Source organism: Neofelis nebulosa, chromosome 1, assembly GCF_028018385.1.
Source record: "Neofelis nebulosa isolate mNeoNeb1 chromosome 1, mNeoNeb1.pri, whole genome shotgun sequence".
Lineage (NCBI taxonomy): Eukaryota > Metazoa > Chordata > Mammalia > Carnivora > Felidae > Neofelis > Neofelis nebulosa.
In genome coordinates this window covers 226,652,216-226,673,996 of record NC_080782.1, presented here as the reverse complement: position 1 = coordinate 226,673,996, position 21,781 = coordinate 226,652,216, and the positions used below count along the sequence as shown (strand labels likewise).

The following is a 21,781-nucleotide window of genomic DNA, read 5'->3' as shown; positions in this document are numbered from 1 at the left end:
GTGGTCAAAATTGAGGCCAGTCCCTAATGAACAAACAGAAATAACAAATATAGAAGAAAAATTGAAACTTTTTTTGTGCTAAAAATGTCAAAAGTGACAGATAAAGACTAAAGTAATTGAGTCATCGAGGAAACTTACCTATCATCTAGCAAGTGTACGGTGAGAAAACAGTCCTTGAAATATTTAAAAGAAATACTTAAGTTTTTAACTTCTTAGAAATTGGGTTTCTGTAGCTCTGGATGTTATAAAACTCGACTGCTTATATAAGGGCTAAAACAAGTGATGAAAAGAGTGAAGCAAGTGACGTAGGAGGGAAAATGACACGTTGGAGGCGTTACTGAACCATAAAGTCCATTCCCTGCTGGGAAAAGCCGGCACCATCATAGCCAGCTGACTTTTGCCAAGCAGGAAAGTGCAAAAGAACTTAAAAAAAAATCTGTATTTTTCTATGCAATCCCCAGATATTTTTGGTTTCAAAAACTAATTTTATAATGAAATGTCACAGGAGTCAGACCAAACAAATTGATGGGCCAGAGATGATCAGCTCTTTTCATCCTCCAGAACAAGAACCCTAAATTCTCTCAGGGTCTGAGAAACCCAAGACTAATAGACTCAAAGAACACGCTAAGGCTAATGTGGAAGATGGCTGTATATAGAAACAGAACTCATTTCAGAGGGATCTGGCTTACTAACTCAATTTTAAAGAAAAAAAATCTTTTTCATAATTTATAAAAAAATAGAAGTAGCAGAAGAAACACACATTGGAGACACATTTTCCTCTGCCACACTTTAAAGGATTTGTAATTTAGAGTTCTAATGGTTGAACTTCAGTGACGTCGGAAACAGCATCTGCTATCTTCTCTAATTGGAATGATATGCATTAAACTTTTTATTTCTCTTCTGAGCCAGTTTCTCAAAAGGTACAGGAAAACCAACGAAGTCGTTTATCCAAGTCACATGATATGGGTAGCTGCTGACTCTTGAGTTCAGTAAAAGCAATTCATTTTTAACGTTTTAAGAATTTTGAAATGAATAATTTGTTAAAAGGATTCTCATAACTGGGTTTCATTTTCATGACAATGAAACAAATTTGTTTTTAGTGAGGGCAGGATTGAGGGGAAGAATACCATTCGCATCTCTCAAAAAGAATTTTCTGGGGCGCCTGGGTGGCTCGGTCGGTTAAGCGTCTGACTTTGGCTCAGGTCATGATCTCGCGGCTCGTGAGTTCGAGCCTGGCGTCGGGCTCTGTGCTGATGGCTCAGAGCCTGGAGCCTGTTTCCGATTCTGTGTCTCCCTCTCTCTCTGCCCCTCCCCTGTTCATGCTCTGTCTCTCTCTGTCTCAAAAATAAATAAACGTTAAAAAAAAATGTAAAAAAAAAAAAAGAATTTTCTAAGTTTCCAAGATTAACGCCAACAACAGAAAAAAGTCTTCTTAAAATATAATTTGATATAATATTAAAAAGCTCAACAATTTTATATCCACCTTATATTATCCATACATACTTAATGCAAGTGCTGTTCACAGTTCATAATATTTGTAAAATTAGTCACTTAACTTGGATCCTATTGGCTCAGAAATTCTGGAACCAAGAAGTCAGTTTTTCTGGTTACGCCTCAGTATTAGAACTGGTGATCTTCTGTTCCATTACTCTGTGTTTTTTCAGACTGTGGGCCAACAGACAAATATAGTAGCTTCTGATTAGAATTTTATTTGGATGAAATTGAATAGAATGGAAAACATTGAAGTGCAAGACCTGAAGTAAAAATAAATGATGTTTCAAACTTGTGATTCCATTTTATTCATACACACACACACACACACACACACACACACAGACACTGGGCCACAGTGTGAAGTGTTTTTCCTCATTGTGAGTCACTGTCAAAAAAGCTTGACAAAAATTTCACATATTTGTGTGTAAAGGACTTAAATCTGTGATTCTGCATTTGTAGAAATTGAGTTTAAGGAGGGAGAGACGCAGCATATTGTTAACATTGAAGTAATCTTCGATGGGATCAGAGAAATGAGAGAGGCCTTCACTGTTCACCTAAAACCCGATGAGAACATGATAGCAGAGACTCAGGTAAGAGAATGTGGATACAAATTCAGGGCTTGCACTTTAATCGGGGAAAATGCATATAAGGCTCACATGGTATACAGTAGACTAATGGAATTTTGTGCAAGCCTCGTATAAAGGAGATGTGCATAATCCCCTTTTCACCTCAGAAATAAATGTTGCTCCTATTACTCTTCCTTTGAAAAGTCATGTGTAGGGGCGCCTGGGTGGCGCAGTCGGTTAAGCGTCCGACTTCAGCCAGGTCACGATCTCGTGGTCCGTGAGTTCGAGCCCCGCGTCAGGCTCTGGGCTGATGGCTCGGAGCCTGGAGCCTGTTTCCGATTCTGTGTCTCCCTCTTTCTCTGCCCCTCCCCCGTTCATGCTCTGTCTCTCTCTGTCCAAAAATAAATAAAAAACGTTGAAAAAAAAAAAAAATTAAAAAAAAAAAAAAAAAAAAAGAAAAGTCATGTGTAGGGGCGCCTGGGTGGCTCAGTCGGTTAAGCGTCAGACTTCCGCTCAGGTCATGATCTCGCGGTTTGTGAGTTCAAGCCCCGCGTCGGGCTCTGTGCCGGCAGCTCGGAGCCTGGAGCCTGCTTCGGATTCTGTGTCTCCTCCTCTCTCTCTGTCCTTCCCATGCTCATGCTCTGTCTCTGTCTCTCAATAATAAATAAACGTTAAAAAATTAAAAAAAAAAAAGAAAAGTCATGTGTAGAGAAACTCATTGACTACAGTCACTGAGCCCCACGTCTGCCCATTTAGCCTTTCCATTTCAGTCGGCAGCCATCGAATTTGAGATTCATTTCCAGAAAGAGAGCATCATCTATCTCCACATAAAGAGAAGACTGTAAATTCAGTGCTGCAGCTCATTAAAATGTACATTTTAATCCACGTCACAGTTTGCTGTCCCTCAAAATTCCCACCGCTCATCCTAGCTTTATCAAATTGATGTCCGGAACCTCAGCGACCAAAATGTTATGGTCCTAATACTGGTTTTCTGTGCTCATTTCACTTAAATTGTGTCACCGACCAATTTTCTTCAAGATACACATAATTTCCACGGAATGTTGACATTTGAACCTTAATCTCTACAACTGAATAATTTCAGGCACAGACCAATGTTTCTAATATCTATGCTTAAATTTACTTTTTCTTTGATTATTTGATTTACTATTAGTACAAAACCAAATTGGGCAGATTTCTTCCCTTCAGTATTTGTTATCATTTTATAAGCTTTCCTACTTGATGGTATTTCTGCTACAGTGCCTGGCTTGTTTTTTAAGTCATATTGAAAATTCAAGAAGTATGGGCCAAAAACCTTTCCCACGTATATATTTTTTATAACCCTTGATCACATTAAAAATGATTATTGCTATTTTTATGGAGCATTGCATTAAACTCTTTGGGGTGAAAGGAACAGAGATTCATTCAGGTCACTTCAAGGGGCAACAGCTTCTTTTACAAATCCACAGGTGAATATAGATTTGGAAACTGTGATATATAAGATATCGGAAGGTTCTTCAGGAGCTAAGGCAAATTTATCGGCAAGGTGTCCTGGCATCACGCTCTGCCTGGGCTTCAGGCTGTGCTTCTGGTCTCTGCTCATTTAAAGCCTCACTTTTCACTGGCATCTGTGTCAGCATGGCCATGCTATCACATGACCCCTAGGATCTGCCTTATTTCAGCCTGTCGCTCAGCTTTTTCCCCACTAGCAACTAATTGGCCCTTTCATGGGTCTTCCATGTCTCAACCCAAGACAGATTCAGCCGCGATCATCACGATTTGGAGGGGGAAAATAGAACCCAAATACCTCGTGAACCACCAGCCAACCCCGGCTGCCCTGGGCTCATGCACCCTCCCCTGGTGCCAGAAGATATGGCCAAGGTGCCAGAATCACCCAGAACAAACCACATAGGGCCTGTCACTCTGCAGGGGCCCTGCATGTGACAGTTCTCATCATTGTGAAGCCAGGGACGTGCCAAGCATCATGGGTATCATACCGTACAATAGAAGCTCCTAGAGCCAAATATTTTAATAATCAAAGGTAATTATCTTTTCCCTGTAGGTCACCAAAGCCATTGTGTATATAGAAGAAATGAACAGCATGGCAGACGTCACTTTTCCTTCTGTCCCTCAAATTGTGTCGTTACTGATGTATGATGACACTTCCACAGCTAAAGATAGTGCTGGACCTGTGTCTGGCTATCCTGTCGTCTGTATCACAGTGAGTAGGCAATTGACAAAATTGAGACAAATTGCAAAATGACTATTTAAAATAATTATAGATGTTAGCCAGTGTAGGATAGGCTTTGCCATGAAGAAATGCCAAGTGGAAAATCCCACAAGGCATAAGCTTTGGACTTTGGGGACAGGAAAACATAACGTTTGTCAAATAAAGCTCCCATTTTTCTTCCTTATCCAACAAAGGTTTATTAACTGATGTGTACACAGTGTGTTATCTCCTGTTATCTCAGGGTCTGCCATTGATAGAAAAATAAATAAGGGTTGAACTGTGCACTCAAGAAACTTAAAAATTGGATTTTTAAGGAAGAGAAAAATGGATAGGAATCGTCGCTCTACCAGAGGGTAAGATGTGATCATGACCATGAAAGCCAGCTAGAGCCCCAGCTCCATGTGTGAGAAGAGGCTTGGGGCACTTGTGTGGAATTTCAGCAGTTTAAGATAAGAGTCAGACAGGGGAAGGCCATTCCAGGAGGAAGTGATTGCAACACGAGCTACATCTACAGGAATAGCGCTAAAACATGGCATATTATGATTACTTTTTACTTGCCTCTCCTTGACTTTAAGTTATAAGTTCCTTGCGAGCAAAACTGGAATGCACTTATTTTTATATGTTATTTTTATATGACCACAGCCCAGGTGTAATGATCTACGTATAATAGGCACACAATAAATGTTTATCGAATTAACTAGGCAGGTAAGAATTAGGTGCCAAGTTATAGAGGTCTTTCCATGTTATACGAAGGACCGTGGACTTCGTCGTTTGGGTAGCAGGGGGTTCTCGCGCAGAGGAACGGCGGGAGAAGAGGACTGTGTTGGAGTGTCCCCACACAGCAGTGTGTCACTTGCCCGGAAAGACCCCCAGCCTGCTGCGAGGTGGTGCTGGGAATGGGAAGGAAGGTACCGGCTTAAACATTGCAAAAGAAGAATCAACCAAGTTCACTGACCCACCGGAAGTAGGGGACAAGATGAGAGAGAGGAGGGAGGGAGGGAGGGAGAACAAGAATGATTCGGGATCTCGGAGATTCATGAGGTGATGCAGAGCATAACAAGCTTACGGGCATCAAGTTAGAGTAGAAACGCCCAGTGAGCTATTTGAAATGGAAGCTCAGAGTCCACACGCGCTGTTAGGGCTAGAATAGAAATGTGCCGGCTGCATGAATAGCAGGTAGAAATGGCAAAAAGCAGCAGGGAAAACACTAGGATAGAGAGCTTGAGAGGCAGAACTTCCACACTGTTCTGTGCCGTGGTCCTAACAGTCACTTGTCTCCCACAGGCTTGCAACCCTAAATACTCAGACTATGACAAAACAGGCTCCATTTGTGCAAGTGAGAACATCAATGACACCTTGACCCGGTACCGATGGCTGACTAGCGCTCCCGCTGGCCCTGATGGCGTGACCAGCCCCATGAGAGAAGTGGACTTTGACACCTTCTTTACGTCATCCAAGATGATCACCTTAGACTCCGTATACTTTCAGCCTGGCTCTAGGGTACAGTGTGCGGCTCGTGCTGTGAATGCCGATGGCAATGAGGGCCTGGAACTGATGAGCCCTGTCGTAACCATCAGCAGAGAAGAAGGTACTGCACTGCCATTGTCACATGACGACCAGTGAAATACACAAATGTCTGATTCCTGGCTATTCGTTCTCCCAAATGCCCCCATGCATTCCTTAATATTCTTTAAGTACTTAATTTTTTTTAAGTTTATGTATCTGTTTTGAGAGAGAGAGTGAGAGCGGACGAGGGACAGAAAAAGAGGGAGAAAGAAAATACCAAGCAGCCTCCGTGTTCTCAGTGCCAAGCCCGACGCAGGGCTGGAACTCACGAACCGCGAGATGGCGCGTGACCTGAGCCGAAATTGAGAGTAGGACGCTTAACCAACTGAGCCACCCGGGTGCCTAAATATTCTTCAAGTACTTAAAAAATGACATCATTTTTACAAAAATATTCATTAGAAAATAAGTATTTATTTGTTCCACGTGTTTTGATCACCTGTTATATGCCAGACTTTAGGCTGGCATATGCATACTTTCTGCTGGTGATGAGAAAAAGAGATCAAGATGCTTATTCTCGAGGAATTCACTCAAGCCGGGGACAGAGATTAACTTTAGTCTGGACGAGGCACAGTAAAAGTGATTCGTTCTACCCTGGGTGGGTCAGGAAAGGTTTCCTCAAAGAAAAACTGCTTACGCTGAATCTTGGAAACAGCAGAGAAAGAAAAGCATGAGCAATTACTGATAGAAGGCTGAAAAATCGTGGGATAATCCGGAAACTACAGAGACATGGGGAAGCATGTGAGAGGGAGACTAGGGAGAATCTGGACACGGTGGCCCCTATACGATGACCTGGTTGCTGCACAAGTAGGAGTTTGCTGGGGACCGGGGCCCGAGGAGGGATGGTGCAGGTGGGGAGATGTACAGGTGTCCACACTCTGTGATTACGGGGGGGGGGGGGGGGGGGGGGAGGTGTCCAGGGCCGAAGCCCAGACATTGGAGGTGAAGAACAGGATGTAGCTGGAGACAACACTGAAAAGACAGGAACTCTACTTTATAAACTAATCTTGCACTCTGGAGAAGAACTTTTAAGTTAGATTTTTAAAATAACAGTCTGGTGGGGCGCCTGGGTGGCTCAGTCAGTTGACGACTGACTTTGGCTCATACTCTCGTGATCCGTGAGTTCGAGCCCCGTGTCGGGCTCTGTGCTGACAGCTTGGAGCCTAGAGCCTGCTTCGGATTCTGTGTCTCCCTCTCTCTCTGCCCCTCCCCAACTCGCACTCTGTTACTCTCAAAAATAAATAAACATTAAAAAAATTGAAAGTAACAGTTTGTTTATAAGATTTTATTCCTAAAACTTCCTTTGCATATAATGGTTCAGAAGTGTATTTGTTGCATAAAGAAATGTTATATGTACCACCTCCCACAGTTAATACTTAGGATCAATATTTATTGATATCATATATAGTAAACATGCTCTTCTGTTAGAATTAAAATATACGGTTTTTAAATTTTTTTAATGTTTTTATTTATTTTTGAGACAGAGAGAGAGAGACAGAGCATGAGCAAGTGAGGGGCAGAGAGAGAAGGAGACACAGAATCTAAAGCAGGCTCCAGACTCTAAGCTGTCAGCACAGAGCCCGATACAGGGCTCAAATTCACCACGAGATCGTGACTTGAGCTGAAGTCGGACGCTTAACCGACCGAGCCACTCAGGCACCCCTAAAATACATGGTTTTTAAATTCCTCTAAAAACCAAACTGTTATGTTAGTACCAGAAAGGGAAAAAAAAAATTAAACACTGCCTTAAAATGAGTCCCCCTCTTTATAAAATAGTCCAGATGCTGGCAACTGCCTTGATTTTATTGCTATCTTAATAAATATTTGTCTGTTTCCTTTGTTTTGTACAAATAGAAAAGAGATTATATATTGCCTTATTGTCTTGAAATTACAACCCCGCATCTTTGTCTGTTCCATGTTACGAAAATGAAAACATTACAATTCTTTTAAAGTAAACATTGGAGGAAGATTTTCATGTCAGCATTCTTGAGGATCACGGAGAGCTAGATAGATGTTAGACAGAAAACAATCTTATATCGTCATGTGTTTCAGTACGTGTCTGCATATGTCAGTATCAGTATATTTTGTATCAGTATGTATATTATAAATTATAATTCATAATACACATACCATAAGAAGTTACATATATAGAGAAAAATCTACTGTATACATTTTGTTCCCTAATTTTAAGGAGACTTTAGGTTTTTTTGTTTTAAAGATGAGTGCATTTTTAGTTGCTTTGATTATCAATACCGATACTTTATGACTAGTCAGTAAGTAAGTATATTATTCTATGGTAAACATCCAATTCATGTAATTAAACTGTAGTTATTTTTTCCTGTCGGCTTTCACATTTTATATTAAAATGACTTTGTCAATATGATTATAACCTAGAATGAATGCCCAGTGTATTAAACAATTGAACAGTAAACAGAATAATTAAACATTGAACAATAACGATTTTTTTCTCAAACTTTATAAAACACCCAACATGTAAAGAAGTAGCCAGTAAACTGTCTGCTGTGATTGCTTCTCACACCAGGGTTTTCGGCTTTTTTATAGCTCTTCTTAGCAATGCTTTGGTCCACAGAGAATTGTTAATTTTATTACTTAAAAAGTAAGGGTGCCTAGTTTAAAAACATTCTGCAGGTGTTGTCTGTTTTCTTCTTTTAGCATAAACATGTTCGTTTTTCCCTGAGGTCTTTGTCAGCCCCGAGTGCCAGGGACGGTGGGAGCAGAACCATTCTCCGCTAAACTGCGCTACACGGGCCCCGAGGACCCAGAGTACGCAAACCTTATCAAGCTCACTGTCACGATGCCACACGTAGACGGTAGGTGGCTTGGGTGAGCAAAGCCACGGGAGTGGTTTGGGCTCCTCCGTATCTGGTTCATGTCACTGAGTGGTCGAAATCACCAAACAGGCAATACATGTTCGTTGTGCAACTTGACCGTCGAGTCCTTCTGCTTCTTTCAAGTGTTTCTGTTTTCTCTCGATCCTGTTTTTTTTAAGTGTGACAATTTACACATTCTTTAAAATGAAATAAATTTAATACATTGTCCAAACACGATGGAGCGAAACTTCGGTTAATGTGCTAGTTTTTATGAAATGGCACAAATATGTCCATCCTTAAAAACTCTTAATCTTAAACTTGGAATTCCGGTAAAGCATCTCGACATCTCATTGACCCTTCGGTGTGTATTTGCTATTTCATAGCCGGAATTTTATAAATCCAATTTATAAATGGTGTTCATTTTCTCCAGATAAGAAAGTGTGGCCAGAATTTATGAGTCATTAACTTTATCCACACCGGGAACATTTTCCCAAGTACAGAAAATGTTTTCTTTTTTTTTTTTTTTTTTTTTTTTAACGTTTATTTACTTTTGAGAGACAGAGACAGAGCGTGAGTGGGGGAGGGGCAGAGAGAAAGGGAGACACAGAGTCCGAAGCAGGCTCCAGGCTCTGAGCTGTCAGCATAGAGCCCGACGCGGGGCTCGAACCCACAAACCGTGAGATCATGACCTGAGCTGAAGTTGGACGCTTACCCGACTGAGCCACCCAGGCGCCCCCAGAAAACATTTGCAAGTTCTATTCCCGTCATTGACTTTATACCTGAAATAAATTGTTAATATTAATTTCACCACTTGGTGTGTTAGTTATAGTTTAAGTAGCTAGGTGAGAGGAAACAACTGGTCAGTATTGGGAACTATAAGGTAGAATTTTTCTTTCTCAGAAAAAAAAAGACGTAAGTGTGTTTTTCCTGCTTGTTACAAACCCAAATTTGTGTTGGTGGGAGATAGGTGGGCAAGAATGTGCACCTCTTTACTTTACACCATAGTGAGGGACCCACGTACGCCCAGCCCATCTCTAGGCTCGTGTTGGAGATGTGACTCAAAGGTGCAAAGGGAAGGAGGGACCCAGCAGGGAAAAACAAGCTATAACAGTCTTAATAGAAAGGCCGGTCCCTCATGCTGCTCCCAGAACTGACTGTGCATTGTGTGCATTGGTCAATAGCCACAGCTCTTCCAGGAGCATGGTAGAAGCTGACCAGTTCTTTTGTGAGGCCAAGGGTCGCTCTAGAATCTGAGAACGAGAGGTGGGTAAGGTTCCAGGAGAACACCTCTCTCATGGTCCTTTGCTGCGTTGTTTACACCGGGCTTCAACAAACTGTGGCCTCTGTGCTAAATCCAGCTTGCTGCCTCTTTTCAAACAACCTTGCAACCTAAGAATGGTTTTACATGTTTAAATGTTTGGAAAAAACCAAAAGAACAATATTTCATGGAGCGTGAAAATTACATGAAATTATAATCCATTGTTCATGATAAAGTCTTCGGTTAATACTTTTACATGTCTCCTGTGGCAGCCTCCCATCTACCATGGCAGCATCGAGCCGTTGTGACACAGACAGGATGGCCCACAAATTTTAAAATATTTACTATTTGACCCTTTATGGAAGAAGTTTGCCAGTCCTCGGCCTGTATTTTATAGGGGTAGTTTTAAACTTCTTGGTCTCAGAACATCCTTAAAAACTATTTAGGATCTCAAAGACTTCCTGTTTTTATGAGTTATGTCTGTAAATATGGCCTAGATTTAAAGTTAAAATTCAGGAGTTATTTTCATTCAGTGAAAAATAACAAATCCATTACATATTAGCATGAAAAACATACTTTTAACAAAAATAACTATAATTGGGGCACTTGCGTGGCTCGGTCAGTTGAGTGTCCGACTTCAGCTCAGGTCATGATCTCGCGGTGCATGAGTTTGGGCCCCACGTCAGGCTCTGTGCTGACAACTCGGAGCCTGGAGCCTGCTTCAGATCCTGTGTCTCCCTCTCTCTCTGTTCCTCCCCTACTCGTGCTCTGTCTCTCTCTCGCTCTCTCTCTCAAAAATAAAGATTAAAAGAAATAAAAACAAAAAAACTATCATTTATAAATCAAAAAATTTATTGGTTTTCTTATACTTTTAAAATATATTTAATGTCTGGCTTAATGAAAGACAGCTGAATTCTTTTATCTACTTCTGCATTCAATCTGTAGCAATGTGTGATGACCTGTACCCTCTGAAGAAGTCCACGGTACACTAGTGAGAGAATAATGGTGGGAAAGTCAAATAATGCCTTAGAATCATTATGAGAATAGTTTTAGTATCACAGATCTCCTGAAAAATTCCAGGGGACATCTGGGACACCACATTGAGAGTAATCACTGCCATACAGTATTTTATAACACTTGTCTTCTGGAGGATGAAGAAATGACAAGTGTTCTAAGCCCTTTGCTGGTGACAATGGCATCATGATTACATTTCCTCGCAGGCATGCTCCCTGTGATCTCCACTAAAGAGCTTTCCAACTTCGAGCTCACCCTCAGTCCTGACGGCTCAAGAGTTGGAAACCACCAGTGCTCCAATCTTCTGGACTACACCGAAGTGAAGACCCACCATGGTTTCTTGACCGATGCTACAAAAAATCCAGAAATAATTGGAGAGACGCATCCTTACCAGTACAGCTCGTTTATCAGAGGTTCCAGTACCTTACGCTTCTATCGAAACCTGAACCTGGAGGCCTGCTTATGGGAGTTTATTAGCTACTATGACATGTCAGAACTTCTGACTGACTGTGGAGGCACCATCGGGACGGATGGACAGGTATGGATTTTGAACATCTGAGCTTCGGTCACTGGAAAAGCCAGCTGGTTCTGTCCAAGTATACAGATTGGGACTAAAGCCCACCTCCAGGCTTCCATCTTAGTGGTAGTTCATTAGGCACAAGAGGCACTGACTGGCATGACTGGGGTGAAAATTCATGTCTGTTTCTGGAATCATTATCATTGTCTTTGTATCAAAAGGTCACTGTATAATTATTGCCATAAAGTCCAAATCTCTTCTGATATTATAAAATTCCAAGTGCTAATTTCTTTTCAGAGCATACATTATCATTTACTGTGTATACATACAGATGTCTGTAATGTATCATAAACCATCTAAGATGAGGATTTTCAATCCTCTGGTGAGTTCAGTTTTTCTTCTTCCTTATTTTCTTCCTTCACCTTCTATCTTTCTGTCCTTTATCCCGTCTTCTGCCTAGTTTTCAAATCCCCTTTGCCTCCCAGTCTGCTTCATTTCTCCATCACTAACATAGTCAAAAGCATTTTTATTACAGTCTTATTGTTATTCCTCCTCTGTGTTTATTGACTCCTCTTCATACTACGCAGACATTTACACATAAAATACACAACACACACACACACACACACACACACACACACAAAATCCCTACCCTCATCATCATGAACAAAGTTGTTGTCAAAATGATAAAGAAGCAAGATCTCCGTTGGCAGTTATGATAGAGAATCTAAAATATGTTAAGTGTAGTTTAGAAGCGTAATGAGTGTTTGAACTAAAAGCCATGCTCTGTCCTACCTGGACTAAACAAAGAGTTTATATAAGCAGGCTTACACATTAAAGTGTTGAATGGTACCCCGTATGTATCATGTCTTTCAAGACTTCGCCAGGGTTGGGGCGCCTGGGTGGCGCAGTCGGTTAAGCGTCCGACTTCAGCCAGGTCACGATCTCGCGGTCCGTGAGTTCGAGCCCCGCGTCAGGCTCTGGGCTGATGGCTCGGAGCCTGGAGCCTGTTTCCGATTCTGTGTCTCCCTCTCTCTCTGCCCCTCCCCCGTTCATGCTCTGTCTCTCTCTGTCCCAAAAATAAATAAAAAATGTTAAAAAAAAAAAAAAAAAAAAAAGACTTCGCCAGGGTGAGGCCGGATTTTGACCGACCTATATCCCTGTGGTGTTAAAGTATAAAACATGTGGTAGCATTAGAAATGTGAATGACAACAGAGTATCAGTTTAACCTGAGGCGAAGCTGTGAAACCTGACACATTCAGCTAGTGTTGATGCGGAATGGTCAGCATTGATTACATCTGGGGACTACTGGACTCCCAGGTAATGAGACGTTATCTCCATCTCCTCTGAAAGCAGCACAATATTCAGAAACTTGCAAGGATTAGTAAAAATTCACGAAACACCAACAGGAAGTCAGTACAGAATGCTGGAAAGAGCATGGATATTAGAAACTAGCACATGTAGACCTAAATTTGGCTCTGAGGTTTTCTAGCTTTGTGTCCCTCGGTGAGTTACTTAAGCCCTCGGGAAGTGTTGCCTCTTGAGGTCCCTCTTCCCAGTGTATCTTTGCCACCAGAAAGAAACATGAAAGAAAAAAAGTCTTCCCCCAGAATAAAAATCAAGGCTCATATTAACAAATCTACGTCAGCCTTTTCCTTTATAGGTCAAATATCCTAGTTCCTTCAGCTGGGACTCACAGAACTTGTTTCCAATCCGTTATTCAAACATTCCGGTTTTCTTTCTCATTGCTCTTCTCTCAGGATCTTGCATAAGTCACAGGATATATCAGCATAGACAAAATTAGATATATAATAGGATTACATTTTAGTTCCAGTTCCTTGTTATCATTCACTCAGTACCATGGAGCTTTTCTATGGGTCTCACCTAGGCTATAGTTTATTTTCACCCTCAAGAATGTTTTCCATCTTTCCTGCAAAGTGGCAGCATTTTTTGATCCTTTATATCTGCAACCCAGACAGCCTTCTCTAGTGAAAACCTGCACTTGCCCGCTGAAGTCCTATCCTATTACATCTGCCCACTTCTTCAGTGTCTCAAGGACATTATTTTTTTTAATATTTATTTATTTTAGAGAGAGAGCACAAGCAGGGGAGGGGCAGAGAGAGAGGGAGACACAGAATCCAAAGTAGGCTCCAGACTCTGGCTATCAGCACAAAATCCAATGCAGAACTGTGAGATCATGACCTGAAGTCATACGCTTCGCCCCAAGGCCATTTTGAATGTAAATTCTGTCCCTCTAATGTGTTCATAGCTCTAGCCAAATCTTACCATAAAATGCTCAGCTAAATTGACTATACTTTGCTCTGTGTGTGTGTGTGTGTGTGTGTGTGTGTTTAAATCACAGTTCCTCTATTTAATTTTTTAACTTCAGTGCTTTTTCCTTCCTATCACCACTGCCAGGCAGAAAAGCCACTGCCCTGCTTCTGTAGTTCAGCTGTCAGTGGTTCTGCTCTGTTAGGTGAAAGCTAGCAACCGGAGGCTGAAGTTAAGATTTACCTCCCTGAAAGGCTTCTGGTACCTAACACTAGGAATATAAGAATTATCTCATCCAATTCTTAACTGGTTTGCATTACCTTCCTAAGATGCCCAGATGCGTATAGGAGTTTCTTCTTAGAAGCTTTTTGTTTTTGTTTTTTTTGCTTTAGAATTGTTGAAAATAAATCTAATAGTATCACCCTCACAATCAACATAAATAGAGATGACCAGATTCAGTATAAATCATTGAAATTTCAGGATCTTGTTATAAAATTTTAAAAGCCTCAGTATAAACTAAACATTAATACAATCTAATAAGACATGTTGATCACTCTCTTAGAGGGGAGCTCAGAGATGTTCATCCCCATCTCCCCTACTTGCTTCCTTAGGCTTAAACTTTTACTTCTCCCCACCTCCCCCCAACACACACATTACTTAAATGTAGGTGAGGAAGAGGAAAATATAAAGTAGAAGAAATATAGTAGCTCCTTTGAGATATTTCCCTAATTTTCCCCGTTACTTTTGAGTTCTGGAGAAAAAGAGAAAATACCTAATGATTGTACTAACGATAACAATAACGATAATAATAGCAATAGCTAACAATTATTTAATGTCTACTCTGTGCCCGCCATTCTTCTAAATACATATTTCCACAAATTCTGTCCTCACATTATGAAACAAATATGAATTTTTCCCCCTTATTAGAGATAAGAAGGCTGAAGCAAAGAGAATTCAAATAATGGCCCAAATTCAATTCACTTGTAAACCTGTGCTGTTAACCACATCATGATTCTTATCTGGACATTTAATTGAGTGAATTAAATGCCATTTGATTGGGTGAATGACAGGAATGGATGTGGTCCCAGATATAATTGCAAGAAAGGCAAATGTACTTCTCTGTGCTTGGGACCAAAATGCTGCCCAACCGTGGTCATGAGAATGCATGCCAGTTCTGTCTATGCCCCCTGCTGATAAAGTTATACAAATCCAAAACTTAGCTCACAACTGTGAGATCATGACCTGAGCCAAAATCAAGAGTTGGATGCTTAACTGCCTAAACCACCTAGGCACCCCTCTAAAATTATATTTAATGAGTTATTTTACTTTTTTTTGCTACTGTCTTTGAAGTCTGGTGTGTATTTTGCATGCACAACACATCTCAATTCTGACTAGACTCATTTTGAATGGTCAGTAGCCACACATGGCTAGTGGTTACCATATTGGGAAGCACTGATTAGACTATTTACCCAACGTCTTTTTTTTTCATTTTTAAAGTGTATTCATTTATTTTTGAGAGAGATAGAGACAGTGTGAGTGGAGGAGGGGCAGAGAGAGAGAGAGAGAGAGAGAGAGAGAGAGAGAGAATCCCAAGCAGGCTCCACACCATCAGCACAGAGCCCAATGTGGGGCTCAAACTCACAAAACCATGAGATCATGATCTGAGCCAAAACCAAGAGTCTGACACTTGACTGAGCCACCCGGGCTCCCCTACCCAAGGTCTTTTAATTAAACCACACAGGTTGAAAACAATGATCATTTAAAAATATTGGGGCGCCTGGGTGGCGCAGTCGGTTAAGCGTCCGACTTCAGCCAGGTCACGATCTCGCGGTCCGTGAGTTCGAGCCCCGCCTCAGGCTCTGGGCTGATAGCTCGGAGCCTGGAGCCTGTTTCCGATTCTGTGTCTCCCTCTCTCTCTGCCCCTCCCCCGTTCATGCTCTGTCTCTCTCTGTCCCAAAAACAAATAAAAAACGTTGAAAAAAAAAAATATTTTACAATCTTGTACCTACCCACCTTTGTGGGATATGTGGTTTGTGCTTATTTCAAAGATTAAAAATTGAAGTAGAATTGTTAGAATGTTATCTGACTACCACTAGTATGGATTTCCCACGGATTGAAATTTCTTTCTATTGCTCCTTTGTTACCAGAAATATGTCTACATCATCAAGATGGTGGTGTTTGTGAATGTGTAAAGAAGGCTTATCGATCTCAATAGCTTAAAGTCTCAATAAAGCATGTACTTAGCTACCCAGGGGAGATCATTGTTTTAACAAGTTAGAATCTTTAGCCAAGGGATTAGTAGTATTAGCAGTCTACACATCCAGGAACACTTGGAAGAAAGAGGCCTAGGCTTGTGTCCACATACAAGACTTTCTGAAGTCTTATGAGATCAGAGATGCATAAGGGAGATCCTGGAATGAGGTAGGGTCAATACTGGTCCACAGATTCCTTAATATTTAGGATAACTTTATGGGATATTTACAACGATAGAATTAGAAATTAACTAAATGACCAATAATAGAATAGTTATGGTTACCCACAAGGTAAAAATATTATATAGCCATCAAAAGTCATGTATCTGAAGAATTTTCCTTGCCATGAGAAAATGCTAACAACATTAAGTTAAAAAGCAATATACAAGGTAGTATAAATGATATTACATTGCTACTATTAAAAATGTGTGTGTATATTGGAGACAACTAGAAAATTTGGCGGTGCACAATGATAACAGACTAATGAACAAGATTTTTCTTTTTAGATGCTTTTAGTTTCCCAGCTTTCCACAGAACTAACATTACTCTCACTTAAAAAAAAACCAAAGAAACCATGAGGTGCCCGGGTGGCCCACATGGTTAAGCATCCAACTCTTGGTTTTGATTCAGGTCATGATCTCATGGTCATTGAGATCGAGCCCCGTGTTGGGCTCTGTACTGACAGCGTGAGCCTGCTTGGAATTCTCTCTCTCCCTCTGCCTCTCCCCACTGCCCCCCTGCCATGTACACACACATACTCTCTATCTTAAATAAATAAATAAATAAATAAATAAATAAATAAATAAATTTTTATTGACTACATATTAAAATGTAATATATTTGATATACTGGACTAAGTAAACTATTCTTAAAGTTAGTTTAGCATGTTTCTCTTTACTTTTTTTCTTAATGTTTATTTTTGAGAGAGAGAGAGACAGAGTGTGAGCAGGGGAGGGGCAGAGAGAGTGGGAGACACGGAATCCGAAGCAGGCTCCAGGCTCTGAGCTGTCAGTTCAGAGCCCTATGTGGGGCTTGAATTCACGAACCGTGAGATCATGACCTGGGCCAAAGTCGGATGCTTAACCCACTGGGCCACCCAGGTGCCCCTCCCTTTACTTTTTGAAGTATGGCTACTAGAAAATTTTAAATTACATGTGTGGCTCACATTATATTTTTATTGAATAGTGCTGGTCTGGATACTTGAATGTTCGTGCTGATTGTGCTGAATAATCTTGGGCAAGCCAATTGACTTCTTCATGGCTTAATTTCAACACATGTAGAATATAGTCTTGCTTGAGTAAAAGGTGCAAAAGAACAAAGTAAATCTAGATAGGTTTTGTTAATACAATATATACTGCCAACTTCTTTTTTTTTTTTTTTTTACGTTTATTTATTTTTGAGACAGAGAGAGACAGAGCATGAACGGGGGAGGGTCAGAGACAGAGGGAGACACAGAATCTGAAACATGCTCCAAGCTCCGAGCTGTCAGCACAGAGCCCGATGCAGGGCTCGAACTCAGGGACTGCGAGATCATGACCTGAGCCGAAGTCGGTCGCCCAACCGACTGAGCCACCCAGACGCCCCTATACTGCCAACTTCTATAAGAAGCAGTGCGTATATATACTGCCTACTTCAATAAGGCAATATGTAAGTTGGATGGCTTAAGCTGTATGCCCCAATAAGTGAAGATTTTTTTTTATTTAAGTTTGTTTATTTAATTTTTTGTTCGAGAGAGAGAGTATGTGCGCGCAGGGGAGAGGCAGAGAGAAAAAGAGAGAGAATCCCAAGCATGCTCTGTGCCATCAGTGCAGAGCCCAATATGGGTCTCGAACCCACCACAAACCATGAGATCGTGACTTGAGCTGAAATCAAGAGTCAGGTGTGTAACCGACTGAGTCACCCAGGCACCCCCCCAGATAAGTGAACAATTAAATCTACTGTGATTTACCCCAACTGTAGTTCCCACCTTAGACAGCATTCTGAGTATAATTTTTCTTTTAGAGTATTCATCTTCTTTCCTGTTATTTCCCTCTCCTACCCATCTGACATGGCCCAGCAGAAATTCCTTTGTCCCTTCAGCTGACAATACCTCCCCAAATATATACTTGCTGCCCATTATTAGCCACTTAGTAGTGGTGGTGGAAATTGATATCAGTGTTACCTTTTCCAGAGAATTTGCATTTTATATTTTCCCTTCAAATATGGAAGTTAAAGTATCATTTCATTTTGTTGAAAAAACTCAAAACATCTGGAAAGACCCATAAACTCCTATGTCAAGTTACAGTTGCTTGAAGAGCATGTACCAGATGTATTTCTTCTAATATAAATAAACACTTTAAAAAGCCCTGTCATACAGGCAGAAAGAAAATTAAGTACTCATCAAGATGACGTCCAGAAGTCAAATTGACCCCATTGCATTCTTCAGTTTTTCTGGAATGAACAGGAGGTGATGTGGGTGATTGACATTGTTCCATTGGCTCCAGTTACTCCAGACAGCAGTTCTAAGCAGACACAGAAGACCTGGCCATGATGAGCAAGAAAAGGCAGTCAGATGCTGATTCCATGTCCAGAAAGGGCCAAACTCTAAGTTACCACAAGAACCAATGAAAGAAAATAAAGTTAGAGAGCTTTGTGCCAAGTAACTTATTCGTAGGAAGTGAATGCGAGTAGTTCTCTCCAGGATAGTAACATTTGATACATAACATTGGCAAAAATGATCAGCACCTAGAAAGTTTAATTGGAAACTCATGCCTAAAGCCTAATTTTTAAAAGTTTATTAAAATCACAGGATGAAATATTAATCTTAACTTCCAGTGGAATATACATTGACTTAATCACTCTCCTTTACACTGAGTATTAAAATTGCACTGCAAGATCCAGTTCTCATTAACTGCAATGATATTGACACTTCACAAAAATAATCTCAAAGGACTCTGGTTGCAAGGCCCCTCTTCTGCAGGCCGGGCTAGCAGATGATGGGGAATGCTAGCCACTACACAGCTAGGAATCAAATCATTTGCTTGGATGATGGTTTCCTTTTTACATATTTTCCCTGGCAATTCAGATCATCATTTTTGTGATTTAAGGAGTTTATTTTTTAGTCTATGATAAAGTGATAAATTATTGCTCTCATGATTCATATTATTCACCAACACATATGTATGATCCCTGTTGCCATTCATCGTGGAAGGAGAATAAGAGTGGTATCAGAAAGCCCAGCTGGAACTTCTCAAGAGTATGATCTGACTGAAGTCTGTTTCCTCTTGTGTAGAAGAGGATATTTGCCCGGCTATTCTGCAAAGCTGTTTTGAGACTGAAGTATGATAACGTTGGTTAGGTGATCTTAGGACCGCCCTCAGCTTTGTTTGGAATGTGATGAGGTGTGATAGAATAGAAAAGCACAGGTCAAAGGCTGGGCTCCAGTAATGGCAGGGGCCACTGAGGAGGCTTAAAGAATTCTGTGAGAAATGTATTTCTTTGAGCCTTAACTTTCCTCTCTCTCTTTTTCTATGCATCATCTATCAATCCATCCATCCAGTGACTCATCCACCCATCCATCCAAGCATCTATCCATCCAACCATCCACACATACATATAAATATAATTATGAGGGAGATTAAAAGTATTAAATGGCTTTTATTGTGAACCTAGGGGCTCAGTAAATAAATATTAGTTTATCCTGTATTAGTCCTAGCCCACCTGCAAAATACCTGAAGAAGGAAAGTGTAAAATTCCAAGCAGTTCACTTCATCTCAACCAATTTTTTTTGAGACATATTAAGTGTTACATGTCATTACTAAACATATTTGCTTCTAGGTCTTTCCTGCTTTATTTTATCTTCCTTTATGTAGTAATTTAATAGTATCTTACAGCAGTATTATTCATAATAACTCAAAACAGGAAGTAACCTAGATGACCGTCAACTGATGAACAGCTAAATATGTGTGGCTTATGCATAAAATGGTAGGCTATTCAGAAATAAAAGTATTGACATGTGCAGCAACATGGATGCACCTTGGAAACATAAGTGAAAGAAACCTGTCACAAAAGACCGCATATTGTTATGATTCCATTTATATGAAAAGTCCAGGATTGACAAATACATAGAGACAGAAAATAGGGCTAGTGGCTGCCAGAGATTTGGAGGAGGAGGGAATAAAAGAATGACTTCTAATGGGTTTGGGATTCCCTTTGGAGGTGATGAAAATGTCCTAAAATTGACTGTGTTGAAAATTCCACCTCTCCTTGAATATATTAAATACTGTGGGTTTGTCCACTTTAATAGGTGAATTACATGGTGTGTGTACTGTATCTTAATAAAGCTGTTATAAAACAGAAAAAACTGTGTAGGCATAATATGCTCAAAACAATGGAATTCACCTTCAAGATTTCTGCTGCATATCCTTTGTTGCAAAGGAAGGTACTGTAGTAACAACTATTTAATTGCTCCATAATTGAGGGGACAGTAGTGTAAATGTTGTCACTTCCTTTCCTCAGTGGCTACTAAAAATCTTTAGCTGAGTGGAGACAACAGCTTGTACAAAATTAGACTCCTCTAATTAACCTTGAATCATGTTGATAGGTACAATTGTATTGTTTCAGGTCCTAAATCTAGTACAGTCCTATGTGACCCTTCGAGTGCCTCTGTATGTTTCCTACGTGTTCCATTCTCCTGTTGGGGTGGGAGGCTGGCAACATTTTGACTTGAAGTCAGAGCTCCGTCTGACTTTTGTGTACGACACTGCCATCTTGTGGAATGATGGAATCGGCAGCCCACCAGAAGCGGAACTCCAAGGTGGGTTAATAATTTGGAACACTTGTTTTCTTACCCATTTGAATTACTTAAGAGGAATTTTTACTATAGCTTAAACTAATGGAAGTGACCTTCAACATACTTTATATTAAATATTTTAAGATTATTTCGTCATGGAAAAACTAAATCATATCAATCCTCCAAATTTTGCATAATATGTGCCTGCTAAATATAACATATATATTTCATGGATATTTAATCCTTACAGTTCATTTTACAGTCAACATGTTTCCTAGATTCTAGAAAATGCATAGAGGAAGTTCCAGTTGAACATAAGAAATGGCACCTCTTGGCTCAGGGAGTGCCTGGGTGGCTCAGTTGTTTACGTGTCTGACTCTTGATCTCAACTCAGGTCTTGATCTCAGGGTTGTAAGTTCAAGCCCTTGTTGGGCTCCATGTGGGGCATGGAGAAGAAAGAAAGAAAAGAAAAGAAAAGAGAAAGAAAGAAAGAAAGAAAGAAAGAAAGAAAGGAAGGAAAGAAAGAAAGATGGAGGGAGGGAGGAAGAGGGGAAGGAAGGAAGGAAGGAAGGAAGGAAGGAAGGAAGGAAGGAAGGAAGGAAGGAAGGAGAGATATCTTGGATCCTCGTTCTGGCTCCACAACTAACTAGCTGTGTGATCTTGAACATACTCCTTAACCTTTGTGGCACTCAGTTTCTTCTGAAAGATAAGCTAGACTTCCAGTATTCTTTTTATTTTAAAATTCTATTATTCTATGATATTTTAGCTGAATGTTTTGGAACAGTGTAGTAAGTACAACTACCTCCTGAGCCCATAAGCATCTGCAAATCTTTGTTTCAGTCTCCACGTCAGAAGTATAATTCAGAGTCCACAAGCATAAAGCTAATTATCTATTAGTAGGATGAGTACTGTTTCTTTTCAGGCCCATGATGCTATTCTGGTTCCATGCCTATCTGAGCATCATGCCTGCATTACTTACTATGAGCCAGGAGGAAAATACTATTGACAGTGCATCAA

At 40.5% G+C, this 21,781-nt stretch overlaps 1 protein-coding gene across 3 annotated transcripts in view; it reads left to right on the top strand.

The window, feature by feature from the left end:
- The window catches only part of FREM2 (FRAS1 related extracellular matrix 2), a 172,154-nt gene that overhangs the window by 135,955 nt on the left and 14,418 nt on the right, over positions 1–21,781 (top strand). For 2 of the 3 annotated variants that reach the window (XM_058686767.1, XM_058686776.1), the window contains exons 12-17: positions 1,954–2,084; positions 4,120–4,278; positions 5,572–5,875; positions 8,550–8,681; positions 11,160–11,491; positions 20,596–20,788. In XM_058686767.1, the coding sequence (XP_058542750.1) occupies positions 1,954–2,084; positions 4,120–4,278; positions 5,572–5,875; positions 8,550–8,681; positions 11,160–11,491; positions 20,596–20,788 (1,251 nt within the window). Of the gene's footprint in view, positions 1–1,953; positions 2,085–4,119; positions 4,279–5,571; positions 5,876–8,523; positions 8,682–11,159; positions 11,492–20,595; positions 20,789–21,781 lie in introns of those variants that run through there. The other variant, XM_058686785.1, reaches the window with a different exon arrangement.